Below are 15,979 nucleotides of genomic sequence, written 5' to 3' on the forward strand. Positions count from 1 at the left end.
GGACTTTCCGTACTTTGGACTTCGCTCTTAGACGGGCAAGGTTGAACAACCTGCCCCCTGATCTTGTGTGGAGGAAAATTCCTTCTTCAGAGGATTTGAACGCATGTGAAAGCAGCAGGGAGAAGAAAATCCCAAAAAGTGTGGGTGCGAGAACACAGCCCTGTTTCACACCACTCAGGATAGGAAAGGGCTCTGATGAGGAGCCACCATGTTGAATTGTGCCTTTCATATTGTCATGGAATGAGGTGATGATACTTAGTAGCTTTGGTGGACATCCGATCTTTTCTAGTAGTCTGAAGAGACCACGTCTGCTGACGAGGTCAAAGGCTTTGGTGAGATCAATCAAAGCAATGTAGAGGGGCATCTGTTGTTCACGGCATTTCTCCTGTATCTGACGAAGGGAGAACAGCATGTCAATAGTCGATCTCTCTGCACGAAAGCCACACTGTGCCTCAGGGTAGAAAAACATCTAGAAACTGAAAATATGATAAAGGGTCATCAGCACAAATTCTAAAAAGGAAGGTCGTGCTTGACCAATCACTGGGGCTCATTTCTAGAGGGATAGAATTGCAAAGTAGAGAACTTCCATTCAACTTGCATTGAACCTTTGCTGGACCACACTTGGATACTGTGCACAATCTGATCTCCATATTATAAAAGGATATACAAACATGCAAATTAGGAGCAGGAGTAGGCCATTCGGCCCCATCGAGCCTGCTTCGCATTTAATAAGATCATGGCTGATCTGATTGTGGCCTCAACTCTACTTTCCAGTCAATCCGCTATAACATTTGACTCCCTTGTCAATAAAGAATTTATCTAGCTCAGCCTTAAAAATATTCAATGACCCAGGCTCCCCTGCTCCCTGAGAGAAAAACATTTCTTCTCATCCCCATCTTAAATGGAAGATCCTTATTTTTAAACTGTGTCCCCTAGTTCTAGTCTCTCCCATAGGGGATACATCCTCTCAGCATCCACCCTGTTAAGTCCCCTCAGGAGCTTATATGTTTCAATACGATCACCTTTCATTCTTATAAACTCCAATGGATAAAGGCCCATAAACTTTTCCTCATAAGATAACTTCTTCATCTTAGCAATCAGTCAAGCGAACCTTCTCAGAACTGCATGTATTGCAATTACATCCTTTCTTAAGTAAGGAGACCAAAACGGTACACAATACTCTAGATGTGGTCTCACTAAGGCCCTGTACAGCTGTAGCAAAACTTCCCTACATTCATACTCAATTCTCCTTGCAATAGACAACATTCCATTTGCTTTCTTAATCTTGTGCTGTAACTGCATACTAACTTTTTGTGTTTCATGTACCAGGACACCCAGATCCCTCTGTACCTCAGAGCTCTGCAATCTCTCTCCATTTAAATAAAACATTTTTTTTATTCTTCCTGCCAAAGTGGGCAAGTTCACACTTTCCCACATTATACACCATTCGCAAAATGTTTGCCCACTCACTTAACCTATCCATATTCCTTTACAGACTCTTTATGTACTTTTCACAACTTACTTTCCTACCTATCTTTGTGTCATCAGCAAATTTAGCAACCGTACATTCTGTCCCTTCATCCAAGTCATTTATATAAATATGTTCTATGTAAATAGTTGAGGCCCCAGCACTGATCCCTGTGGCACTCCACTAGTTACAGTTTGCCAACCTGAAAATGCCCCATTTATCCCTACCCTCTGCTTCCTGTTAGCTAACCAATCCTCTATCCATGCTAATATGTTACTCTTGACACCATGAGCTCTTATTTTGTTTAGTAACCTTTGATGTGGCACCTTGTCAAATGCCTTCTGGAAATCCAAGTACACCACATCTACTTGTTCCCCTTTATCCTCATTGCTTGTTACTTGTTACTTAATAGGAGGATATTCTTTGGGGGGAGGGTGAACAGCCAGAGGTCATGGTCCACATCGGTACCAATGACATCGGTAAGAAGGGAGATGAGGTCCTGAATGCAGATTTTAGGGAGCTGGGAAGGAGATTAAAACACAGGACCTCAAAAGCAGTAATCTCAGGATTACTCCCAGTCCCACGTGCAAGTGAGCAAAGGAATAGAAGATTTGATCGATTGAACACATAGCTGGAGAATTGGTGTAGGAGGGAGGGGATCAGATTTCTAAGGCATTGGGACCGGATCTGGGGAAGTTGGGACCTGTACAAGATGGACAGGTTACATAGTAACAGGACTGGGACGAATATCATCTCGGAGATTTGCTAGTGCTGATCGGGATGGTTTAATCTAAATTGTCAGGGGGATGGGAACCTGAGTGGGAGCTCAAATTGGAGGGAAGCAAAACTGGTAACTTGTCAGGGGTGTGGGAACCAGGAGCAAGTATCAGAGAGGAATACCATCGTGCACCGAATACTGGGGGAGATAGATAGCACAAGAGTAGGGAATAGTACGTTATTAGGTGGGGTCAGAGTAAGGGAGAAAGTAATAAAGTCTGAATCAGGGTTAATGTGCATGTATGTGAATGCACGGAGTGTGGTTAATAAGACTGGTGAGGTACAGGCACAGATTGCCATGTGGAAATATGATGTTGTGGCTATAACATGAGACCTGGCTCAAAGAATGGCAGGACTGGGTGTTAAATATTCCTGGATACAAGGTGTTCAGGAAAGATAGGATAGGGGAAAAAGGGAGGACAGGTAGCGGTATTGATTAAAGAGAGCATTGCAGTGCTGGAGAAAAACCCAGAGGGGTTAAGAACAGAATCAAAAAAGGTGCAGTTACATTGCTCGGTGTTGTCTATAGGCCACCAGCTAGTGGGAAGGACGCGGAGGAACAAATTTGCAAGGAAATTACAGAGAGGTGCAAAAAGTATAGGGTAGTTACAATGCGGGACTTTAATTATCCAAATATAGACTGAGATAATAGTGTAAACGGCTGTGAGGGGCAAGAGTTCCCAGAGTGTGTTCAGGAGAATTTTCTGCAACAGTATGTTGCCAGTTCAATGAGAAAGGAGATCCCGCTAGACCTGGTTCTTGGGAAGGAGGTGGGCCAAGTGGATCAAGTATCAGTAGGAGAGCATTTAAGGGACAGTGATCATTGTATCATAAGGTTTAGGCTGACTATGGAAAAGGACAAAGAGCAATCCAGGGTAAGAATATTTAACTGGGGGAAAGCCAACTTCAATGGGGTGAGAATGGAGCTGGGGCGAATAAATTGGAGTCAAAAGCTGGCAGGAAAACCAGTAGCTGAACAATGGACTACCTTCAAAGAAGAAATAGTTCGGGCACAGTCAAGGTATGTTCCCTCGAAGGGGAAAAGTAGAGCAAACAAATCCAGAGCTCCCTGGATGACGAAAGAGGTAGAGATTAAGATAAAGGTGTGCTTATGACAGATGCCAGATAGAAAATACTAATGAGAACCAGACTGAATATAGAAGGTCCAGAGGGGAAGTGAAAAAGCAAATAAGAGAAGTAAAGAGAGAGCATGAGAAGAGACTGGCAGCTAGCATTAAAGGCAATCCCAAAGTTTTCTATAGGCATATAAATAGTAAAAGGGTGGTAAAAGGAGGAGTGGGGACGATTAGAGACCATAAAGGGGATTTACACATGGAGGCAGAGGGCATAGCTGAGGTATTAAATTAATAATTTGCATCTGTCTTTACCAAGGAAGGGTGCAAAGATAAGCCCAGGAACTGTAGACCAGTCAGTTTAACTTCAGTGGTGGGGAAAATTTTCAAAAAAATAATTTGGGACTGTCATGATCCTGTTTTTTTTTCTCCTCGGGAAATATTGTGGTGTGCCTTTAAGGCTGTAAATGATCAGTACTTCTTTAAAGCAGCAAGCTCCAGAGACTGTCAGCCAAAGTGCATTGCAGTTGCCTGGCAACAGCCACACAGAGAGGGAGAACAGGGCTGCAATGTGTCCATTTTGACTTTGAAACTGGTTAGCAGAGACACACAGTTAACAGACTGATCCAGCACATGAAGGAAATGGGGGAGCTCTCTCTACGTCAATTTAAACCCTGGGTAATTTCTCTCTCGAGGTTCTAAAAGCTTCAAGCCAGATTAAATCCTTAAAGAAATAAGAAAAAAAAGGTTTTTATTCTCTCATAACAAATTATTGATCTGCTGTGTCCATTGCTTGGAAAAAAGAGTGTAATACTACAACTGCCGAACTGAACTGTTGAACCCCTAAGTCTGGAAGGACCCATTTCTCATTGGACCTTGGAAGACCGCAAGTGAACTTTTACCGTGTTATATCAGAAGAACATTCATCGGAAGCGTAATCTGCAAAGACTTTATTGTTTTTTTTCTATTTCTTCGGGCAGTTAATAAAAAACAAACTACAGTTAGCTTGAATATATGTGGGAATGCGGGATTTAGATTTTTAAATAAGAAGTTATAAGGTCTTTAGATATTGGTTTATCTTAGTAGTGCTTTCCTCGATTTAGAAAGCTTAAAGAAATATGATGCAACCTGTGGAGCGACGGGACTGAATTGACAGTGCGTTGCTCCCACCACAATCAGAATCATATATTTTGATTGGGGGCTTTATCCTGAGTGGTCATAGCAGGACAAAATCAATAGTCACATGGACAAATGCGAGTTAATTAAGGAAAACCAGCATGGATTTCTTCAGGGAAAATCATGTTGAACTAACTTGCTGGGGATTTTTGAGGAGGTAACAGAGAGGGTTGATGAGGGCAATGCTGTTGATGTGGTGTATCTGGACTTTCAAAAGGCGTTCGATACAGTGTCACACAACAGACATGTAAGCAAACTTGTAGCTCATGGAATAAAAGGGACGGTAGCAACATGGATACAAAATTGGCTGAGTGACAGGAAACAATGAGTAGTGGTTAATGGATGTTTTTCGGCCTGGAGGAAGGTTTATAGTGGAGTCTCCCAGGGTCAGTGTTGGGACCCTTGCTTTTCCTGATATATATTAATGACCTAGACCTTGGTGTGCAGGGCACAATTTCAAAGTTTGCAGATGATATGAAACTTGGAAGCATTGTGACCTGTGAGGAGGATAGTGCAGAACTTCAAAAGGACATAGACAGGTTGGTGGAATGGGCAGACAGGTGGCAGATGAAGTTCAATGCAGAGAAATGTGAAGTGATTTTGGTAGGAAGAACATAGAGAGACAATATAAAATAAAGGGTACAATTCTAAAGAGGGTGCAGGAGCAGAGGGACCTGGGTGTATATGTGCATAAGTCATTGAAGGTGGCAGGGCTGTTTGAGAGAGTGGTTAATAAAGCATACAGTATCCTGGGCTATATTAATAGGGACATAAAGTACAAGAGCAAGGCAGTTATGTTGAACTTGTATAAGACACTAGTTCAGCCTCAGCTGGAGTATTGTATCCAGTTCTGGGTGCCACACTTTAGGAAGGATGTGAAGGTGTTGGAGAGAGTACAAAAAAAATTCATGAGAACGGTTCCAGGGATGAGGAATTTCAGTTGTGAAGATAGATTGGAGAAGTTAGGACTGTTTTCCTTGGAGAGAAGGCTGAGAGGTGATTTGATTGAGGTATTCAAAATCCTGAGGGGTCTGGACAGTGTCAATAGAGAGAAACTGTTCCCACTCGTGAAAGGATCGAGAACGAGAGGGCACAGATTTAAGGTAATGGGTAAGAGAAGCAAAAGTGACATGAGGAAAAACTTTTCACACAGCGAGTTGTTAAGGTCTGGAATGCACTGCCTGAGACTATGGTGAAGGTAGGTTCAACTGAAGCATTCAAAAGGGAATTAGACAGTTATATAAAAAGGAAGAATGTGCAGGGTTATTGGGAGAAAGTGGGGGAATGGAACTGAGGGAATTGCTCTTTCAGAGAGCCGGTGCTGAAGTGATGGGCCGAATGGCCTCCTCCTGCACTGTAGTGATTCTGTGAATGGATTCTAGCATTTTCCCAATGACAGCTGTTAGGCTAAACTGTCTTATAGTTTCCTGCTTTCTGTCTCCCTCCTTTCTTGAATAGAGGAGTTACATTCGCTATTTTCCAATCTGATGAGACTGTTCCAGAATCTAGGGAATTTTGGAAAATTACAATTAATGCATCCACTATTTCAGCAGCTACTTCTTTTAAGACAGTAGGATGCAGACCATCAGGTCCTGGAGACTTGTCAGCCTTTAGTTCTAAAATAGTTTTCTCAGTACCGTTTCCATCGTGATTGAATTGTTTTAAGTTCCTCCCTTCCTTTCACCTCTTGATTTACAAGAATTCTCGAATGTTTATTGTGCTTTCTACAGTGAAGACAGACACAAAATATCTGTTCAAGGCTTTTCCATTTTCTTATTTCTCATTATTAATTCCCTAGACTCACTCTCGAGAGAACCAATACCCATTTTAGTTACTCTTTTCCTTTTTAAATACTTGTAGAAACTCTTACCATCTGTTTTTATATTTCTAGTTAGCTTTTTCTCATACTCTAACTTCTCTCTCATTATTTTTTATATAGAAGCACTGGTGAACTTGCAAAATAGATTCACAGGGATGATACCAGAACTGAGAGATTACAGCTATCAGGAAAGATTGAACATATCTGGGGCTCTTGTCTCCAGAAAGAGAAGACTGAGGGGTGACTTGATAGAGGACTTTAAAAGGATGAAATGGTTCTGATAGGGCAGATGTAGAGAAGATGTTTCCACTTGTGAGGGAGACGAAAACTAGGGCCCATAAATATAAAACAGTCACTAATAAATCCAGTGGGGAATTCAGGAGAAACTTCTTTCCCCAGAGAGTGGTGAGAATGTGGAACTCACTCCCACAGGGAGTGGTTGAGGTGAATAGTATAGATACATTTAAAGGGAAGCTGGATAAACACATGAGGGAGAAAGGAATAGAAGGAGATGCTGATAGGGTGAGATGAAGAGGGGGTGGGAGGAGATCGTGTAGAGTATAAACCAGCATGGAGCAGATGGGTTGAATGGCCTGTTTCTGTGCTGTATACTTGATGTAACTAATCCATCTTTCCATTGTGGCTGTCCTCACATGCACCCAAACTGTTTGCAGTTAAACAGGATGTCAGTGGGACCCATGGTGGGTTTCATTCAATCTTTAGATTTATCTTAAATTAATCTACCCATCATGACTGCTGTGAGAGTTAAAATGTCTGATGTCAGCAGCATTGTTTATTTGCCTTTTGGAGACCTGGAGTGTTGTTTTCTATGTAATGAAAGATTAACAGAATCTGAGGAATGTTTGAATCTGTTATGCAATGTTTTCTCTGCGTGTGTTCACTGTGCTTCGCTCTTTGTGTTATGTGTTTCTATGTTGGTTGCTTGCTATGCTGGACAAACATGTGCTCGTGGTCACATAATCAACTGACAAACTAAAATGTTTTATTTTCTCAATCCGTTTAACAATTCTGACTGACTGGCACCAGGCAATGGTGAATGTGTCTGGCCTGATCAGGATTAATGTAAAAGCAGGAATTCCACAAAAGTGAAATTTTTTTTCAAACACTGAGTGTTTTAGTTTATTTTTCAGAAATTTCATTTCAGATTGAGAGATTTGAGTCTCAGGCTGGGTCCACTTTCCCAGCTGCAAAAACTTGAGTGCACGGATGAGATAACAATGTTGACCCATATTGTCATTATCTGTCACAAAAAATCTGCAGCTCTTCTGGGACTGCTATCTTGTTTACTTCAACTGGAATCTTCGAAATGACTCGAGCATTTCCGCCCATGATCTCACAATTAGTGACAGCACCATCCGGAAAACTGACAGCAATTCCTGTAACACCAACAGCACCATCCGGAAAACTGACAGCAATTCCTGTAACACCAACAGCACTGTCTGTAACACCAACAGCACCATCCGGAACACTGACAGCAATTCCTGTAACACAAACAGCACCATCCGGAACACTGACAGCAATTCCTGTAACACCAACAGCACCATCCGGAACACTGACAGCAATTCCTGTAACACCAACAGCACTGTCTGTAACACCAACAGCACCATCCGGAACACTGACAGCAATTCCTGTAACACAAACAACACCATCCGGAACACTGACAGCAATTCCTGTAACACCAACAGCACCATCCGGAACACTGACAGCAATTCCTGTAACACCAACAACACCATCCGGAACACTGACAGCAATTCCTGTAACACCAACAGCACTGCTTGTAACACCGACTGTAACATCGATAGCATTCCCTGTAACACCAACATCACCATCCGGAACACTGACAGCAATTCCTGTAACACCAACAGCACTGTCTGTAACACCAACAGCACCATCTGGAACACTGACAGCACTGTCTGTAACACCAACAGCACCATCTGGAACACTGACAGCACTGTCTGTAACACCAACAGCACCATCCGGAACACTGACAGCACTGTCTGTAACACCAACAGCACCATCCGGAACACTGACAGCAATTCCTGTAACACCAACAGCACTGCTTGTAACACCGACTGTAACATCGATAGCATTCCCTGTAACACCAACAGCACCATCCGGAACACTGACAGCAATTCCTGTAACACCAACAACACCATCCGGAACACTGACAGCAATTCCTGTAACACCAACAGCACTGCTTGTAACACCGACTGTAACATCGATAGCATTCCCTGTAACACCAACAGCACCATCCGGAACACTGACAGCAATTCCTGTAACACCAACAGCACTGTCTGGAACACCAACAGCACCATCTGGAACACTGACAGCACTGTCTGTAACACCAACAGCACCATCCGGAACACTGACAGCAATTCCTGTAACACCAACAGCACCATCCGGAACACTGACAGCAATTCCTGTAACACCAACGGCACCATCCGGAACACTGACAGCAATTCCTGTAACACCAACAACACCATCCGGAACACTGACAGCAATTCCTGTAACACCAACAGCACTGCTTGTAACACCGACTGTAACATCGATAGCATTCCCTGTAACACCAACAGCACCATCCGGAACACTGACAGCAATTCCTGTAACACCAACAGCACCATCCGGAACACTGACAGCAATTCCTGTAACACCAACAACACCATCCGGAACACTGACAGCAATTCCTGGAACACCAACAGCACTGCTTGTAACACCGACTGTAACATCGATAGCATTCCCTGTAACACCAACAGCACCATCCGGAACACTGACAGCAATTCCTGTAACACCAACAGCACTGTCTGTAACACCAACAGCACCATCTGGAACACTGACAGCACTGTCTGTAACACCAACAGCACCATCCGGAACACTGACAGCAATTCCTGTAACACCAACAGCACCATCCGGAACACTGACAGCAATTCCTGTAACACCAACAACACCATCCGGAACACTGACAGCAATTCCTGTAACACCAACAGCACTGCTTGTAACACCGACTGTAACATCGATAGCATTCCCTGTAACACCAACAGCACCATCCGGAACACTGACAGCAATTCCTGTAACACCAACAGCACTGTCTGTAACACCAACAGCACCATCTGGAACACTGACAGCACTGTCTGTAACACCAACAGCACCATCCGGAACACTGACAGCAATTCCTGTAACACCAACAGCACCATCCGGAACACTGACAGCAATTCCTGTAACACCAACGGCACCATCCGGAACACTGACAGCAATTCCTGTAACACCAACAACACCATCCGGAACACTGACAGCAATTCCTGTAACACCAACAGCACTGCTTGTAACACCGACTGTAACATCGATAGCATTCCCTGTAACACCAACAGCACCATCCGGAACACTGACAGCAATTCCTGTAACACCAACAGCACTGTCTGTAACACCAACAGCACCATCTGGAACACTGACAGCACTGTCTGTAACACCAACAGCACCATCTGGAACACGGACAGCACTGTCTGTAACACCAACAGCACCATCTGGAACACTGACAGCACTGTCTGTAACACCAACAGCACCATCCGGAACACTGACAGCAATTCCTGTAACACCAACAGCACCATCCGGAACACTGACAGCAATTCCTGTAACACCAACAGCACCATCCGGAAAACTGACAGCAATTCCTGTAACACCAACAGCACTGTCTGTAACACCAACAGCACCATCCGGAACACTGACAGCAATTCCTGTAACACAAACAGCACCATCCGGAACACTGACAGCAATTCCTGTAACACCAACAGCACCATCCGGAACACTGACAGCAATTCCTGTAACACCAACAGCACTGTCTGTAACACCAACAGCACCATCCGGAACACTGACAGCAATTCCTGTAACACCAACAGCACCATCCGGAAAACTGACAGCAATTCCTGTAACACCAACAGCACTGTCTGTAACACCAACAGCACCATCCGGAACACTGACAGCAATTCCTGTAACACAAACAGCACCATCCGGAACACTGACAGCAATTCCTGTAACACCAACAGCACTGTCTGTAACACCAACAGCACCATCCGGAACACTGACAGCAATTCCTGTAACACCAACAGCACCATCCGGAAAACTGACAGCAATTCCTGTAACACCAACAGCACCATCCGGAAAACTGACAGCAATTCCTGTAACACCAACAGCACCATCCGGAACACTGACAGCAATTCCTGTAACACCAACAGCACCATCCGGAACACTGACAGCAATTCCTGTAACACCAACAGCACCATCCGGAAAACTGACAGCAATTCCTGTAACACCAACAGCACCATCCGGAAAACTGACAGCAATTCCTGTAACACCAACAGCACCATCCGGAAAACTGACAGCAATTCCTGTAACACCAACAACACCATCCGGAACACTGACAGCAATTCCTGTAACAAAGAACAAAGAACAAAGAAAATTACAGCACAGGAACAGGCCCTTCAGCCCTCCAAGCCTGCGCCGATCCAGATCCTCTACCTAAACATGTCGCCTATTTTCTAAGGGTCTGTATCTCTTTGCTTCCTGCCCATTCATGTATCTGTCTAGATACATCTTAAAAGACGCTATATTGCCCGCGTCTACCACCTCCGCTGGCAACGTGTTCCAGGCACCCACCACCCTCTGCGTAAAGAACTTTCCACGCATATCCCCCCTAAACTTTTCCCCTCTCGCTTTGAACTCGTGACCCCTAGTAATTGAATCCCCCACTCTGGGAAAAAGCTTCTTGCTATCCACCCTGTCTATACCTCTCATGATTTTGTCCACCTCAATCAGGTCCCCCCTCAACCTCCGTCTTTCTAATGAAAATAATCCTAATCTACTCAACCTCTCTTCATAGCTAGCGCCCTCCATACCAGGCAACATCCTGGTGAACCTCCTCTGCACCCTCTCCAAAGCATCCACATCCTTTTGATAATGTGGCGACCAGAACTGTACGCAGTATTCCAAATGTGGCCGAACCAAAGTCCGATACAACTGTAACATGACCTGCCAACTCTTGTACTCAATGCCCCGTCCGATGAAGGAAAGCATGCCGTATGCCTTCTTGACCACTCTATTGACCTGCGTTGCCACCTTCAGGGAACAATGGACCTGAACGCCCAAATCTCTGTACATCAATTTCCCCCAGGACTTTTCCATTTACTGTATAGTTCACTCTTGAATTGGATCTTCCAAAATACATCACCTCGCATTTGCCCTGATTGAACTCCATCTGCCATTTCTCTGCCCAACTCTCCAATCTATCTATATTCTGCTGTATTCTCTGACAGTCCCCTTCACTATCTGCTACTCCACCAATCTTAGTGTCGTCCGCAAACTTGCTAATCAGACAACCTATACTTTCCTCCAAATCATTAATGTTTATCACAAACAACAGTGGTCCCAGCACAGATCCCTGTGGAACACCACTGGTTACACGTCTCCATTTTGAGAAACTCCCTTCCACTGCTACTCTCTGTCTCCTGTTGCCCAGCCAGTTCTTTATCCATCTAGCTAGTACATCCTGGATCCCATGCGACTTCACTTTCTCCATCAGCCTACCATGGGGAACCTTATCAAACGCCTTACTGAAGTCCATGTATATGACATCTACAGCCCTTCCCTCATCAATCAACTTTGTCACTTCCTCAAAGAATTCTATTAAGTTGGTAAGACATGACCTTCCCTGCACAAAACCATGTTGCCTATCACTGATAAGCCCATTTTCTTCCAAATGGGAATAGATCCTATCATAGAACATAGAACATTACAGCGCAGTACAGGCCCTTCGGCCCTCGATGTTGCGCCGATCATCTGACCTACACTATTCCATTTTCATCCATATGTCTATCCAATGACCACTTAAATGCCCTTAAAGTTGGCGAGTCTACTACTGTTGCAGGCAGGGCGTTCCACGCCCCTACTACTCTCTGTGTAAAGAAACTACCTCTGACATCTGTCCTATATCTATCACCCCTCAACTTAAAGCTATGTCCCCTCGTGTTTGCCATCACCATCCGAGGAAAAAGACTCTCACTATCCACCCTATCTAACCCTCTGATTATCTTATATGTCTCTATTAAGTCACCTCTCCTCCTCCTTCTCTCCAACGAAAACAACCTCAAGTCCCTCAGCCTTTCCTCGTAAGACCTTCCCTCCATACCAGGCAACATCCTAGTAAATCTCCTCTGCACCCTTTCCAAAGCTTCCACATCCTTCCTATAATGCGGTGACCAGAACTGCACGCAATACTCCAGGTGCGGCCGCACCAGAGTTCTGTACAGCTGCAGCATGACCTCGTGGCTCCTAAACTCGATCCCCCTACTAATAAAAGCTAACACACCATATGCCTTCTTAACAGCTCTATTAACCTGGGTGGCAACTTTCAGGGATTTATGTACCTGGACACCAAGATCTCTCTGCTCATCTACACTACCAAGAATCTTCCCATTAGCCCAGTATTCTGCAATCCTCAGTATCTTCTCCAGCAGCTTCCCTACCACTGACGTCATAGATCCCATCCGGACCTGGGGACTTGTCCACCTTAATGCCCTTTAGAATACCCAACACTTCCTCCCTCCTTATGCCGACTTGACCGAGAGTAATCAAACATCTGTCCCTAACCTCAACATCCGTCATGTCCCTCTCCTCGGTGAATACCGATGCAAAGTACTCGTTTAGAATCTCACCCATTTTCTCTGAGTCCAAGCATAACTTTCCTCCTTTGTCCTTTAGTGGGCCAATCCTTTCTCTAGTTACCCTCTTTCTCCTTATATATGAATAAAAGGCTTTGGGATTTTCCTTAACCCTGTTTGCTAAAGATATTTCATGACCCCTTTTAGCCCTCAACACCAACAGCACCATCCGGAACACTGATAGCAATTCCTGTAACACCAACAGCACCACCTGTAACACGGACAGCAATTCCTGTAACACCAACAGCACTGCTTGTAATAACAATAGCACCGCTTGTAGCACCGATAGCACTGCCTCTAACACCGACAACAATTCCTGTAACATCAACAACACCGCCTGTAACATTGACAGTACTGCCTGTAACATCAACTGCATTGCCTGCGTCACAGACGGCACTGTCTGTAACACCAACAGCACCATCTGTAACACTGACAGCAATTCCTGTAACACCAACAGCACTGCTTGTAACACCGACTGTAACACTGACAGCACTGCCTGTAACACCAACAACACTGCTTGTAACACCGACTGTAACACCGATTGCATTGCCTGAAACACCAACAGCAACATCTGTAACATGGACAACAATTGCTGTAACACCAACAGCACCGCCCGTAACAACAACAGCACCGCCTGCCACACCAATAGCAGTGCCCGTAACACCGACAACAATTCCTGTAACACAAACAACACCTCCTGTAACATTGACAGCACTGCCTGTAACACCAACAGCACTGCCTGTACCACAGACAGCACCGTCTGTCACACAGACAGCACCGTCTGTAACATTGACAGCACTGACTGTAACACTGACAGCATTGACTGTAACACTTACAGCACGACTGGAACACTGACTACACTGTGTGTAACATTGATATCACCGTCTGTAACATTGACAGCACTGACTGTTACACTGACAGCACTGCCTGTAACACTGACAGCGCAGTCTGTAACACTGACAGCATTGTCTGTCACACTGACAGCACCATCTGTAACACTGACAGCACAGTCTGTAACACTGGCAGCACCGTCTGTCACACTGACAGCACTGTCTGTAACATTGACAGCACTGTGTGTAACACTGACAGCAACCATCTGTCACACTGACAGCACTGTCTGTCACACAGACAGCACTGTGTGTAACACTGACAGCACAGTCTGTAACACTGATAGCACCATCTGTAACACTGACAGCGCAGTCTGTAAAACTGAGAGCACAGCCTGTAAAACTGACAGCACAGTCTGTAACATTGATAGCACTGTGTGTAACACTGACAGCAACCATCTGTCACACTGACAGCACTGTCTGTAACATTGACAGCACTGTGTGTAACACTGACAGCAACCATCTGTCACACTGACAGCACAGTCTGTCACACAGACAGCACTGATTGTAACACTGACAGCACAGTCTGTAACACTGATAGCACTGCCTGTAACACTGACAGCACAGTCTGTAACACTGAGAGCACAGTCTGTAACACTGACAGCACTGTCTGTAACACTGATAACACTGTCTGTAACACTGATAGAACTGCCTGTAAAACTGACAGCACAGTCTGTAACACTGACAGCACAGTCTCCAACACTGACAACACTGTCTGTAACAGGGACAGCACAGTCTGTAACACTGACAGCACTGCCTGTAAAACTGACAACACTGCCTGTAACACTGACAGCACAGTCTGTAACACTGACAGTACACTCTGTAACACTGACAACACTGCCTGTAACACTGACAGCACAGTCTGTAACACTGACAACACTGCCTGTAACACTAACAACACTGTCTGTAACACTGACAACACTGCCTGTAACACTGACCGCCGTGACTGTAACACTGACAACACTGTCTGTAACACTGAAAAAACTATCTGTAACATTGATAGCACCGTCTGTAACATTGACAGCACTGACTGTAACACTGACAGCACTGACTGTAACACTTACAGCACGACTGTAACACTGACTACACTGTGTGTAACATTGATATCACCGTCTGTAACATTGACAGCACTGACTGTAACACTGACAGCACTGACTGTAACAATTACAGCATGACTGTAACACTGACTACACTGTGTGTAACGTTGATATCACTGTCTGTAACATTGACAGCACAGTCTGTAACACTGACAGCAGTGCCTGTAACACTGACAGCACAGTATGTAACACTGACAGCACTGTCGGTAACACAGATAACACTGTCTGTAACACAGACAGCACAGTCTGTAACACAGACAGCACTCTCTGTAACACTGACAACACTGTCTGTAACACTGACAGCAGTGTCTCTGTAACACAGATAACATTGTCTGTAACACAGATAGCAATGTCTGTAACACAGACAGCACAGTCTGTAACACTGACAGCACTGTCTGTAACACTGATAACACTGCCTGTAATACTGACAGCACAGTCTGTAACACTGACATCACTGCCTGTAACACTGACAACACTGCCTGTAACACTGACAGCACAGTCTGTAACACTGACAGCACTGCCTGTAACACTGACAGCACAGTCTGTAACACTGAGAGCACAGTCTGTAACACTGACAGCACTGTCTGTAACACTGATAACACTGTCTGTAACACTGATAGAACTGCCTGTAAAACTGACAGCACAGTCTGTAACACTGACAGCACAGTCTCCAACACTGACAACACTGTCTGTAACAGGGACAGCACAGTCTGTAACACTGACAGTACTGCCTGTAAAACTGACAACACTGCCTGTAACACTGACAGCACAGTCTGTAACACTGACAGTACAGTCTGTAACACTGACAACACTGCCTGTAACACTGACAGCACAGTCTGTAACACTGACAACACTGCCTGTAACACTAACAACACTGTCTGTAACACTGACAACACTGCCTGTAACACTGACCGCCGTGACTGTAACACTGACAACACTGTCTGTAACACTGAA

General features: G+C 44.7%; 1 protein-coding gene across 1 annotated transcript; it reads left to right on the forward strand.

The window, feature by feature from the left end:
* The first annotated feature begins 1,919 nt into the window (after positions 1–1,919).
* Positions 1,920–13,595, forward strand: LOC137376927 (autotransporter adhesin BpaC-like). Its single transcript, XM_068045882.1, has 5 exons — positions 1,920–2,024; positions 7,595–8,186; positions 8,950–9,133; positions 9,931–10,757; positions 13,189–13,595. Exons 1-5 carry the CDS (start codon positions 1,920–1,922, stop codon positions 13,593–13,595), a joined length of 2,115 nt encoding a protein of 704 aa, XP_067901983.1.
* The last annotated feature ends 2,384 nt before the right edge of the window (positions 13,596–15,979 follow it).

Source organism: Heterodontus francisci, chromosome 14 (assembly GCF_036365525.1).
Source record: "Heterodontus francisci isolate sHetFra1 chromosome 14, sHetFra1.hap1, whole genome shotgun sequence".
NCBI lineage: Eukaryota > Metazoa > Chordata > Chondrichthyes > Heterodontiformes > Heterodontidae > Heterodontus > Heterodontus francisci.